This window comes from Eschrichtius robustus, chromosome 15, assembly GCF_028021215.1.
Source record: "Eschrichtius robustus isolate mEscRob2 chromosome 15, mEscRob2.pri, whole genome shotgun sequence".
Classification (NCBI taxonomy): domain Eukaryota; kingdom Metazoa; phylum Chordata; class Mammalia; order Artiodactyla; family Eschrichtiidae; genus Eschrichtius; species Eschrichtius robustus.
In genome coordinates, this window is record NC_090838.1 from 46,293,484 (window position 1) to 46,307,275 (window position 13,792).

General features: G+C 48.5%; 1 protein-coding gene across 4 annotated transcripts in view; it reads left to right on the forward strand.

Annotated features, from left to right (window-relative positions):
- Positions 1 to 13,792, forward strand: part of SPTBN1 (spectrin beta, non-erythrocytic 1) — a 194,882-nt gene that overhangs the window by 118,363 nt on the left and 62,727 nt on the right. For all 4 annotated transcript variants that reach the window (XM_068563956.1, XM_068563953.1, XM_068563954.1 and 1 more), the window contains one exon: positions 7,607 to 7,758. In XM_068563956.1, coding sequence (XP_068420057.1) covers positions 7,607 to 7,758 — 152 coding nt within the window. The remainder of the gene's footprint in view (positions 1 to 7,606; positions 7,759 to 13,792) is intronic.

Genomic DNA, 13,792 nt, shown 5'->3' on the forward strand with positions numbered 1-13,792 from the left:
CACTCTTACTGTATGGGCGTGTGGTGGCCATTGCCCCCAAAACAAAATAAAAACAAACAAAATTTTGTGAAACCTTTTAGGTTAGCTTTGGAACCCTTTGAGTCTGAAAGACAGTACCACAAAATTGCATTTTTATCATTTATCAGACCCTGAAGAACAATTACAGTTCAGGTGTTAAAAGTTTTTAGTGACATGCAATGATAACGTTTAACTGCTTAGGGCCTGTCTATGTGATTTGGAAAATGTCTTTCTTCGTTAGCAATGGGGGCCGCCATCAGCAGCAAGACTTATTGGGAGCCTATTTGTTGGGCACTGGAGGTTTGTTTATTCATTCAACAAGCGTGTATTGTGATGTGCACCACCCCCCTGCCCCCTGCCCCACAGTCCCCAGGCACATGCTGAGGCCCTAAATGGATATAGAATTGGAGGCAGTTACAGGCTAGCTGAGGAGGTAGGACACAGGATACATAATAAAAAGATGAGAGGGACAGAGACCTCATCCCACCAAGTGAGATCCTCTTGGAAGAATGACTCTTGGCCTGGGTCTTAAAAGAAGGGCGAAAGAAGAGCAAGTACGTTCCAGGTTAGGAGAATGGTGTAAGCAAAGGTGGGAAGAAGGAATGTGCAAGGTGAGAGTTGAGAAGACGATGAATGAAGAAGATCTGTTGGGTTGGTTTGGAACACAGAGATGGGTGGGTGTCAGGGAAGATCCCAGACGAAGCAGGTGCCCTGGGGGAGGCTGCTGAGGAGGCTTGAACACCAGGCTCAGATTTGGACCCTCTTGTAGATGGCTGGGGTCCTTTGAAGGTGTTGGGTTCAGTGGTATAACTTTGAAAAACCACTGTTTGGGGGAAGACGGCTATGGCAGTGATGTTTAAGCAGAGTAAGAATGGGAAAGGCAGAAGGCCGGGGATTTTAGTAACTGTTGGATGACAGGACCTGAAACCATCCTAATTGTAGTGAGTTTTTTCTTCCAAACACCCAAAAATACATTGTTGAAATCATTCTCTTGGCACCTGATCCTGTACTGTTTTGTAATATCTTTTGTTATTTCTTTAACTTTCCATGTAGAAAGTTTCCTCAGCTAGACTTCTAGTTCATTGAGGGCAGGAGAGCTTGTCTTATATAGAGAGTTCTGCATGCAGTATGCACTTTGTAAAATATTGGAGTATTGTTGATTTAAATAGCCACTTGTGGGGATGTGTTCATGGGACACTTGCTTTACCATCTCCTTTTGATGTCTTTTCCGCTTCCATCCTTGTACCTCCTTTCCTTCTATGAACCCAACTCTGTACCTAATTTAGCTATGTGTTTATATGGAGAAAAAAGTAATGGATTGCCAGCCCTTGCTTAAGATAGGCCATTTATCTTAGCATAATTGAGGAAGATCCTGATAGAAAACATTATTGGGTTATATCAGCAGGTTCAGACTGTTTGAAAAGTAGAAGAAAGATTTGCTCTCTTCCGCCAGGTATAAATTCAGTCTTTGAGGGAATAATAAATGGGGTCATTGGTCAGTTCCCATTTCTGTATTTCCCTTATTTTCCATCCAGAGATGGTTACATGCCTTCAGGCCTTTCTTCATCCCTGGCCCCCGTCCCTTTCCATAGCTGGAGCTGTGGCATATGGTGAATGTGGTTATGTTTAGCATTCTGTACAGAGGGTGTTGCAGAAAGATACTGTACAATCATTTCCATAACACAATGCCCTTCTGTTCATCAAAGCTATTTCTGTATCCTGTAGCTTAACTCATGCTAACACAATGTTCATTTTTCCAGTTACAGCCAATTCTCCAGAGTAAGTAAGTTTTGAAGTGTTCCAGCCTTCCAATATTGATCATAGTCATTCCCTAAAGAGAAAGGAAGTTGATTATGTGCTTCTAGAAGGGGAGGATGGAGAGGATATTCACAGCCCTTTGGTTGATCCTAAGCAAGTATGGTTCTCTGTTCTGAATATCTCCTCCTCTTTCTGTAAGACGTCTTCTAAAAATTTCAAGTTAGGTATCACCAACAAAAGACAAGTGAGTCTAGATACTCAGAGGAAAGGATCCTAATCCTTCTTAACCTAAACAGTGGAAGAGACAGACCAACACCCAAAGACACCCACCCAGCACTCCCAGTGTCACTGCTGGCTGGTGACACTGAGCAGCCCACCACCTCACCAAGCCTTGGGCTTTGCTGGAGATCACACTGGTGTCCCACCTCCCTGATGGAGTTGGTGTGCAGATCTAGTGAGCTTTGAGAAAGCGTAAATTGCTCTTCAGATGCATGATGGTGCATTGCAGGCACATCATCTTGTAAAATTCTGTTTTCGGGAAAGAGCACCATAATAGAAAGCCATTTATAGTTCAGTCCTTCCAATCAGAGGCCAACACAGATGTTGTCGCCCATTCAAGGTTGGGTTTCTTGTTTGCTTCCCAGTGGTCCTCATTGACCAGGTGGTTGGCTAGTTCATGTCTGAGGCTGTGGAGCTAAGAAGACTTAGCTGGCTGGATCTTCACACTTGGAACGGCTCTGGTTCCTAGGTTCTCGGGGTTCCACGGACATTCTGGTAGAATTTGTGGTTCTGGCAAACTTATTTTTGAGAGCTGCTTTAAGAGCCGTTCCTGACTACCACCCCTGCACTGACACACAAACTGCCTCACCAGGCTCTCTCCCGCAGAGGGCTGCTGGGTTCTTTTTGCCCTTTCCTCACGTGGTTCCCCACTTTTGTTGCCTCCGGACTGCTGCTGCTGTGGCTGCCTCAAGTCCCGGCTTGTATTGGTTAGGTGTGCGGTAGGTAGGCTTGTATCGGTTAGGTGTGCGGTAGGTAGGCTTGTATCGGTTAGGTGTGCGGTAGGTAGGCTTGTATCGGTTAGGTGTGCGGTAGGTAGGCTTGTATCGGTTAGGTGTGCGGTAGGTAGGCTTGTATCGGTTAGGTGTGCGGTAGGTAGGCTTGTATCGGTTAGGTGTGCGGTAGGTAGGCTTGTATCGGTTAGGTGTGCGGTAGGTAGGCTTGTATCGGTAGGCCACCAAGAGGTGGCTGTGTCTTCAGGTACCATCTTGGGTTCCACGCTGCCCACCACATTGTGACAGTCATGCAAAGAGGGGTCGGTGAGGAGTGTTCACGCCTGAAGGCCTTTACGTGGAGGAGTGAGGAGCCCTATTCTCTGTAGCTTCCAAGGTGGAGCAAGCTTCCTCGGCAGGTCACAGAGCCAGATCTCGTCTCTATGGAGACGGCGTCCCAGCAATTGGAGCTACCCAGTGATGGAGTGGACCCTTTCACAAAATAAAGACTTGGGTTAGGATGGTGAGATTACGGGTGATTCTATATGTTGTATCATTGAAACTTTTTTTTTTTTAATGTTGTGGTAGAGACATTATTGCATAGTGACTGAACCTGGGCTTTGGAGCCAGCCTGCCCTGGAGAGTTAACAGATCCTAACTAATGGAGTAGTTAGGAGTGTAAAGCACACAGATCGGTACCAGGGACGTAGTAGGTATGCTATTATGCTATTATTATTTTAATAAGAAAGAACAAGTCGTTTTCTTTCTGTACAACTATTAACCTCCTGCTGTGTACACACACAGTTCCCCCCCTTCTTTTTTTGGAATTTTAAAATAGCTGGTCCAGGTACAGGAGGAGGGAGTTTTTGCTTTTGAAAGAAAGCTGATTCAGATGACTTGTAAAGCCTTGTTCCACCCTGAGATGATATGATTCCATGATCCCTGGTAAGTTTCTTGAATAGTTTGAGTTGTTGAAAGGGCTGCTTTGCTGGGGAAAGGGAGAGGGAACCAAGGTATGAGAGTTACAACACGCCGGGCACTTTGACGTCCTCGCATTGAATGCCAGAGCAAGCTTTAGCTGAGTCCCTCCACATAAGTGTCATGTGGGGGAGAGGGGCACATACAGCTGAAGGATACTCACAGGGAGCAGCTGTGGGGTCCCTGTTTCTCGGAGGCACCACTGCTGAGTTTGGGGCAGAGACGGGTGGGAACCTGCCGCAGCATCAGGCTTATCCAGGTGAATTCTCCTCGGGAGGAGATGCGGGCATGCTTTGGCTTGATTAACAGCAATACAAGGCCCTGAAAGGGAAAAGGAGGACAGAAATGGCACGGGGGACAGAAATGCCCATGTCACACTGACCCAGACCGAGCCCACCCCTGCGGTTGTCCTTCTGCCTTGCAAGGAAGGAGCCAGCTCTTTGTGGAATTGAGTGGGCCTGAGGGCAGGGAGTTTCTGCTGCCATCAGCTAACAAGCACACCATCCGGATCAAAAAGCCTTTGATGCAGGCATAGGGAGTCATGAATGAATAGTACCCCAACTCGGGTGTCCTAATGTCAACTCCAGTTGGTGTAAGCCCAGAATGTCTCAACCAGGGTTTCTCAACCCAGCTCAGGCACTGCTGACATTCGGGGCTGGATAACCCTTTGTTGTAGGGGCCGCTCTTCGCGCTGTAGGGTGTTTAGCAGCGTCCCTGGCTCCTACCCACTATGTGCCAGTGGCACCTGCCCCCCCAATTATGACAATCAATCAAAAATGTCTCCAGACATTGCCCAGTGTCCCCTGGGGAGCAGAATTGCCCCCAGTTGGGAACCACTGGTCTAAATAACCAGATCAAGTGGAGCTTGTGAGGACTCCCAGAGCTGCTCATACTTGTAGAACTAGAAGTGGGCGCTCTTCCCTCTGCTGCCCCCACCACCTCCTCACATAGCTCGGGCACAGTGACAGCAGCTTTAAGTTGGGAACACGCCTCTGGACTGTCTTCCATTGTCTGCGTCAAGGGCCTCCAGCTCCTCGGGCAGGTGTCTGGCCTGGCTTCACTGGGTTGGGAGTGCAGGGGTGATGTCACTGCGCCTTCCCAGGAAGGGTGGAACAAAGGACAGAGTCCCCAAGGACAGGCAGCCTCATCCTCAGCTGGCCCGCTGGGTAGGTTTTTTCCCTCCCTTTCCCTCCTTCCGGTTTCAGAAGCGTTTGTTGTTCACCAAGTGCTCCATTGTAAGAGGACACGCTGAGTTGGCTGGGCTTTGTGTCTCTCGGCTGAGCCCATTTCCTGCCCCTTGTGTGTCGTAAGGGTGTTGATTCTGGTCCAGTCCCTGGGTGGAATCTTCCATGCCTTTTCCAGTAAGCCCGAGGAACTTGAGCCCTCCGTGATTTTTCTAGCATGCTCACGCTACCTGGAGCCTGCTCCTGAGGCGGGGGTGGGCAGAGTAGAGAGCTGGGAAGCAGGAGAGCAAGCGCTCATTCCTTCTGTTTAATTTTATTTTTGAACTTCTCTTCCTTCTCTTCTTTCCTCCCTTCTTCCAGGAGGTTCTGAGGACCCCAGCAGCCCTGGGGAGCCGTCCTCTCACAGATCCTCAGCCTGTCCTGTTTCCACTCGGTTCCCTCTGCGCCACCCGTGGCCTCTTTGCTTGCTTGCGTCTTCATGGGGAGGAGGGTTGGGGTCAGCCTCCAGCTCTTCAGGACAGGGCTCTGTGGGAGCGCACTGTCTTTAGGAGGAGATCCTCGAATCTGCTTGTAAAGGAACCTGTTAATTCAGAACCTGAAGGAAGCCGGGGGTGTTTCTGTAATGTGAGATTCACCCAAAGCAGTGACAGTTGGCTGGGGACACATTTGGTACTTGTTTATTTAGAAATAACTTAATCCAAGCAGGTTTTCATTTTGACCTTGTTCCCGTGATAGGCTGGGTGTGGTAGCAATTTGGAGCCCCAGACCCTTTAATAACAACCTAGGATACCCATCAAGGGCTTTATTAAAGACATTTCCAACTGTGTAGCACATAAAAGATATTATAATTTAGAAAAAAATTAGTTGACCCTAAATGCACCTGAACCTCGAGTTACTTGCCATCTGTGACATGTCCCTAGGAGAAGCTTCATGTGTCTGTGTACTCTGCTCTGGACCTGCTCTTTCCAAACAGCCAACCTTCGGCCAAAAAATACAGCTTCTGTGTCGCTGTCATAAAGTTACCGTCCATCATGATGATTGTGTGATGAATAATGCATGGGATCTTTTCTCTGCGACCGATCATGATGTTATTGGTGCAGTGCCTTTTTCAGTTTGCACTGTGCCCCTCACTGCCTTTTTCCTTGTTCCCCCATCCTGCCCTTTCTGATCCCTTGCTTTCAGCTGGCCTTTGTTGCGAGGCAAGGCCCTCTTTCCCTCTGGCGGGCTGTTCCCTCGGGGGAAGGCTGGGCCAGGAGGAGCTGCTGGCTTCGAAGGTGGGCCGCTGTCTTGGCAGGTGGCCCGGTGGCCTCACCTGCCAGGTTGGCAGCAGTAAAGGCTCATCTCTTGTTGCCTCTGCCTCATTCCCTCCCTGTGGTGGGTGGAGGCCTCAGCAGAGCCTTCCCTGCAGACATTCCCAGGATACCCTGGGCAGCCTGGGAACCCAGTACACCCAGGCCACCAAGTTCATGCCCCATCAGCAAGGGTGGCTTTTTAGCTGTCACTCAGTGATGCTGAAATACACAAAAAGTTGTTGGAGTCTGCTCCCTTTTTTTGTAGATTGGTTCATAAGCATCTTGGTGGGTTTGGGCCTAACGCTGAAAGGAGGAAGTCTTGGGTCCTTTTAGGACAGATTTATGCTGATGGAACTGGAAGTGGGGTGAATATGTGACCAAAGGGTAGCTCAGTAGAGAACAGTCAGGGAGTGTGAGTTGGTGGGTCCAGGGCACATTCTGTGGATCCCTGTCGAAGATCTTCAACAGCCTGCATTTAGAACATTCTGCAGAGGCAAGAAGATGGGAAGCCCATTTGTATGAAATGTGAAGGGCCGGTTCTAGGCACGTGTGTCTAGAGTTTTGTGCTTTGAATTGGACAGAGCTTGATCACTGAGGCTTGAAAAGCTTAATACTGTTTCCTGGATGATTTAGATGTGCAGCTACCCCACTTTGGACCATAAACCAGCAGTTGCCTTTTCAAGGAATGGTTGAAGTTTGGAGATGATAGTTGTCTACTCACTTTACGGAAGGGAACACTGAGCCCAGGGTCTCAGCACATTTTTGACGAAACCTCAACCTCGGGCCCAGGCCCTGCTCTCCCAGTGCCTGGCCAGGTCTCCTTGTACTCTGCCAAGTTGCCCACCATTGTTTCTGCTGTTCACTTAACATCCCACTCAGCAGGTGAAAGGGTCATTGCAGATCAAGGTCATGAGTGAATTTATCTCGTCAGGTGTTGCCTGATCCTTTGTACCTGAGGGAAGCAATTTCTGGCTGTCTCCTGAGCTGTTCTGCCCCACGTCCTTCTGTGTACTGTGTGCGTCCCCCACACTGGGGAGGAATAATAGCTGACGCCCACGTTAGAAACTTTACCAGCCAAGTATTATACTATCGGGCAGGGCCCCGGTGACCTTCTCTGTCGTGTTGCCTCTTCAGCAGAGGTGGGAGGAAATGAGATGAGTGCGAGCGAAGGATGCTCTGCTGGTGGTTATGCTTAGGGGCTCCAGTGTTCAGGGATTGTATGGTTCCTCTATTCCCGAGTTGCTGACCGTGCTTTAGAGGAGCTAAGGTTCATTACAGTTGAGTTTTGCTCTTCTTCCTTTGGCCAGTGTCTCATGCCCCCACTGGCACACACCCACCACTGCCCAGGCTGTGGTTGGTGGTAAAGTGAGCTCTCCTCTGCTTGCAGATGAACGTGAAGCCGTGCAGAAGAAGACCTTCACCAAGTGGGTCAACTCCCACCTCGCCCGGGTGTCCTGCCGGATCACAGACCTGTACACTGACCTTCGGGATGGACGGATGCTCATCAAGCTGCTGGAGGTCCTCTCCGGAGAGAGACTGGTAAGAGGGGATGTGAAGTGTGGTGCACTGTAGGTGGGAAAATGTTTTTTTGAAAAATCAAGTGTGGAGTTGTCTCCTGTTGATTTCTGCAGTTAACGGTTGATATTTTTGAGGAGGAGACTCTTGATAAGTGAGGTGAGCACGCTGGGGAAAGCTCCAGGGTAACATTCTGAATCTGGGTGATTTTCTTGAACTGTAGTGAAGCGGCTTCTTCATTCTGGTTATTTGCAAGGTTACTACCTTTGGTCAGAAAGATCTTGGCTGGTGTCCCCTGTTGAACAGGGCACGGTGCTGGAAATTTAAGGGCCAGCCTTGGGTGCTGGCTCCAGGATGTACCTGTATCCCTTGAAATCATGGAATAATTTTAAATTTGTGTCTTACTGATTCTCTGGAAAATCTGAGCTGCTGTTTTAAGGTGGCAGGAATTGAATTCAATGGTCCCTGGTGTTTTTTTGGTTTCTTCCATGCACACTTTTTGTTTTGGGGGTGGAGGGAGAGGCTGGTGCTGTGTCTCCTTGGAAACTTGGAGCTTTGATGAATTCCCCCGAGCCGCCTTTTTGGGCAGGGGAGTTGTCAGCCTGCAGTGAAACTGTTCTCCCCATTCTGTTTCCCAGAGCTGCCATGGCTGTCTCTGATGTGACTTTTGTCTATGGACCTTAAACTGAGGAATCTTAAACCAGTCACTGTAACTGACCCAACAGGTTTTGTCTCGCCTTGGTGTGGAAATGGGTGCTGTCTTCTGCCAGAGCACAGGCGGTTCCATAGGTGCTGGTGGGGGCCCAGCCAAAGGCAGGCTGACGCCCAGGGATCGAGCCCACGTCTGCAGTGACATCACCAGGAAAACATGATGCTGGTGGTTGGCAGGGCTGCCAGAAAGCCTCACTTTTAACTCGAGCTCCACCCTGTAACTTGACAGCCGCGGTGGGTCTGCATGCAGACCGACCCACACACCTCTGACCACAGGCCAGGGGCTGCGGTTGCACCCTGTCCCGTCATTAGCCCACAGGCAGAATGGCACCTTTGAGCCCGGGTAAGAACATCAGGTTTCCCTTTCCCTGCCCCTCCGTGCCAGCACAGCCTCCTCTAAGAGACAGTGAAGGCCCGCCTCATCCTCAGTGCCTGTGGTCCACACGCTCTTTGTTCCCTGAGCGTGCACGTTTTGTTGCCTCGTTTTCTTGAGAGGTTGTGGGTCAAGCTAGACACGCTGGAGAAACAAAGGAGGCTCCTGCCTCCGTGACCGTGATGCTGCCCTGAAGGCGGTGTGTAAGGTGCAAGTGGGAGCAGTGGGTCCACAGGGGGAGGGCCGGTCATTTTGGTTTGTTTTTTGACGTGAGTCTAGGCCAGAATTATTGTGATATTCATCTTTAAATACAATTTTGGTAACCAGACTTTCTCAACCGCCCCACATTTTTTTCCCTTTTAATGTTTAACCTAGTATGATTGTCTATTGATTTTTGGTTTTTTTTGAATGATGTTTTGAAAGTAGCTAAAAAAAAAAAAATCATTAAAGGTCACCTGAAACTAGAAATTAGTTTGAACATTAATTTTTGTCCCAATAGGGTCCCGTCTTCAGGGCTGTGGGGAGTAAATTGTTCACCCTGGAAGGTCCATAATTCTTTCATACCAAGAAGATTGTGTCCTTGATAATGTCCACATAATAAACGGGATCAGACCCTTTGCCCTTTATTCTGGAAAGGGCAACAAAAACATTAGGGAGAAAAAAAGCAACCAGCAAAGCATAATTCTTGGTTGTTTGCAGATACCTCCCACTCCTCTGTTTATTTGCTGCCAGCAGTATATATATTTATATATATAAATTTTTTGCAGTGACCCAGAGGCCTGGGAGAGTAGAGATAGAGAAGCATGAGAGGGCTGCCATCTCCATCCTCTCAGGCAGTCAGTGGCAGAAGCTGTGTTTAGCCATGACTTACCACTTTGTAAAACCCCAAGAGCCTTGACTTCTTTTATTATCCTTTCCTCACAGCCAACTCTGACTATAGGTTGGGCAGTCTGATTAATCTTCTTATTCCAAAAGTAAGGATACCATAGATAGAGTGAGCTACAGCTCTTGTTCATTTGTACTGGAGATTTTCGGCCTCTTTGGCCCCGTGGTTTATTTGGTTCATGGAGCCTTCTGGAAGGGACACAGACCACACTCTGCTGTTGGCTGCAGAAGCTGCCAGGGACTCAACGTTAGAGACCCTCCCCGCAGGAGAGGACATCCATCCATGAGGGCTTACCCCAAAGGATTCTTGCATCTTCAGATTCCAAAACGAATGAGGTTGCTAGAGCTTCCAGGCCTGGGTAAGTTAATGTCCACAGCTAAACGGTTGTATCATCAGATAACGTTCAGTCAGCACTGGGCTTTCTGCACCAGTGATCCAAAGCCTGGGGTCACATAAACATTTGCACTCCATCTGGAGCCATGTCTCCATCGGCGTTTCAGCGCCAGCACTTACCACCAGCTTGGCAGTAGGTGGTAGATAAATGTTTGAGGGACTGCGGTATCTAAATTTATTTTATTAATAGATTCTTGGAGCCAACTCATCCCTCTTTACAGAGGGGGAGATTTGTCTTATTTTTACTAAGTTCAAAGAAATACATTAGCTTAATGATCCAGAGCATTCCACCCTAACCCCACCCTGCATTTTGGCTTAATAAAATTTGAGTTAGATTTGAGCAGGCTTTGGGTAGGCATTTTGGGTTATCAAGGCACTTGATTCCAGTGTACTGGGGAACATGAGAGGGCAGGAATCCTCACGTCTGCTCCTGACTTGGGCGGGATCTGTGTCCGGAAGTTGTCGCTCTCTTTGCCGCAAGGTATGTCAGATCCTGGAGCAGTGAGGAAACTCTTTGGCTGAGCCCGGAAGCTGCTGCTAATCGGGATTGGGTTGATGACAAAGAAAACCTTTCCTTTCCAATGTGTTACTCTGAAATTACCATGTACTATAAGTTCATAAATGTCTTGCTTTAAAGTTCCATAAAGAATATAGACCACCCTTTACGACATCAACTGACCAGGTAGAAGTGGTCACTGTGCTGGTCACTTTGTCATTGGTCCTAGGTCCCAGGGCCAGATGAGAAATGGGACTTGAGGGGTAAAGGTTTGTCCTGCACAACCCACTGACATTTGGAGGGAGTGGGGCCTCTGGACTTCGGGGGTGAAGTGGAGCCCACGGGTCCTCATCCAAGTTCGAAGTTGGCCATTGCCTGCCCCCTTCCCTCCGTGGGCCTCGGCATGAAGGATGGTTCTGAATAAGACAGTTTCCTGCCTTGCTCCTGCCAGACTGAGCCCTCGCCTCTGACCAAGAGGACAAGGTTTTCTGAACACTTCTGCCCTCCCCCCAGCCCCCGCCATTTCCAATAGCGGGTACCACTGATTTTTGGTTGCTTGATGTTTTCCTGATATTCTGTCTTCTTATTCTGTTAATCAATCTCAAAGAAGACAATGCAGCAAAAAGAGGATTTTTTTTTTTTTTTTTTTTTTTTTTTACCACCGTTAATTCCAAAACAGGCTGAGCTAGGTGGAGAAGATAGATTTACCATGAGATTTGCTAAGCCTTAGACAAATCCCACGTTGAACTACCCTGAGTGCGTTTTACATAGAGCCTTTGTTAGGAGAACATGCTGGCATGTATTGTTATAGAAACGGGGTTTTATGGACTGGCCACAGAACCTGCCTGTTGTTTGTAACGTCTCTTGTGTGGGAGAATTTGCTTTTGTTCTAAACAACCAGACACAGAAGAATGCCCCTGTTAAATTCGGGTCTAATTGCACAAATACTAAAAGTGAATTAATAGTAACAGGTAATAGTAATACCATGTGATAAAGTACTGAATGAATGGCCCCAAAGCCCTAGAGTTCAGAAGGGGAAACGGGCCTTCTGGATGGGGTGTCAAGGAGGGGCCGCGTGTCAGCCGTGAGGAAGAGTGAAGAGAGCGCTTGAGGGTGGGTGGCAGGAGGGAACAGGTGTAGGGAAAGCATCCTGGCTGAATTGGAGTTTGTTTTTGGAAGGAGTGATGATGGTCAGTCACTTTTAGTGTTTTCTGTCTCATGCATAATGTGTTTAGTTCTCACAGTCTAATCAAGGGGACAACTTACGCTTTATAGGAGAAACGGGCAGTGAGTGACCAGGGCCTCGCCCAAGGCCAGTATCACTACTGAGGAATATAACTTGGACTCCAGCCTACTCTCCTGTCTCTTGGTCCCCTCCTTTCTCATTGAGTCCTGCTAAAGGAGAAGATTCTCCTTGGGAGTGGGTCCCAACCAGGAAGGAGACGGGCAGGAATTAATGGAACAAAGTATGTTGTTTCCTGTTTAATTTTAATTGGGCAAGAATCGTTTATACTCTTCTTAAAGCTCAAAGTGTGATGTGTAGGGAGGTGTTTGGGGACATAATGTGAAATGAGTTTGTCTGTTGTATCAGAGGAGATTTTGGAGTTCCTATCCCCAAATCCCAAATTCCTATCCCATCCTACCCTCTGTATTAAGTAGAGGCGTGTGTGTGTGTGTGTGTGTGTGTGTGTGTGTGTGTGTAGCAAACACTGATTTTTGATTAAAAGGCAAAAATAGAAGCAAGTATCCATTGCTCTGATATACTGAGACCAGTAGTGTCTTTTCTCTCTTTCTTCTTCACCTAAACGAGAGATCAGGAGGCACTTTAGAATTCACCTTGCATGCTAGTGAGTCTTTCACCCTCCAACACGTTGGTTGTATTTTATAGCTGGAAGGGACTTTAGTGGCCACTAAGTTAGATCCCTTTATTTCATAGGTCCTGTAACTGAGAGTCAGCAGCCATCAAGGCCATCCAGCTGGCATGTGGCAGTCGGCCTCTCCCAATTCCCAGGATTGGTGTTCTGTCTACCCTGCAACCCTTGGAGAGCGGTTGCTCCAGGTGGCTTCAAGGTGGCTTTGGATACCCATGAAGAAAATCAGAGGGAGTGGGGCTTACCAGGGTAGAAGAGTGGCCCAGCTCCCCAGGGTCCTCCCAAAATACCCTGCCAGGAATCCTCCTTTATGTCTTCCTCTTCTATTCAAGGAGGCTAAAAATGGCTCCAGGAAACATTTGCTTTTTCTTTTCCATCTCTAGACTCTGACAAAAAGCCTGCCATCGTGATTACTCCACAGTTCTGCAAATCCTGATGCCCCACAGCGTGTAATCGATCCAAACTCCAGGCTGAGTGACAGTCGGGGCAGAGCCATGGTGGGGGGGGGTGTGTGGGGCGGCATCCAGCCCCCTCCTTCCTTTCTAAGGGCCTTGGGCCCACTTGGCGAATTTGCCCAGGACCACACCACTTCTCAGGGGCAGGGCTCGGACTAGCTGCTCTAATAAGCAATCAGGAATATATTGTCAGTTTCTGGAGGTTGGTTATTTAGCCCTGTAATTCCCACTCCTCCTTTGGAGTTGGAAAGAAGATGGGTCTGGAGGAAGGCCCAGATGGGTTGGAGCTGTGGTTGATAGAGATTTGGGACTAGAAGGGACAGAAGGGACCTTGGGAAGGGGAAACAGGAAAAGCGCCCGCAAGACACAGGCCCACGGGCCCTGGTGCGGAAGAGCAGGGACACTTGTTAGATTGATTTAAAGGAGGATCCGTAAAAATCAGCGTTTCCTCAGAGGAGCCCGTGCCTGCAGAGCCCCCCTTGCTTGAGTTGCACGCGAGTCTGGTATTGATCCTTGCCTCCTCCTAAGTCGCATCTCAAACTGCCCCATCAGAAAGGACACAGAGGACAGAAATGCGCATGTTGCCGTGGGAACGGACCTGTGACAATAATTAATGGAGACGAGACAGGGAAGGTTCCTTTTCTCGGCAGGGCGAGCCACTCTTGGGGCGAGGCTTGTGTTTATCCCTGAGCGATGCACCCCTCCCCCAGTTGCTCGGTGTTCAGTTCTCTCCATTGTTATCTCTTCTTCCTCTTGAGAAGATGGAGGTTGAGTAAAATAAAAATAGCTCTTTAAAAAAAAAAGGAAAACTGTCTGCCAGATGGGAACCGAGCCTCGTAATTTCCTTTCACGTAGACGTGTGTGTGTACTGCC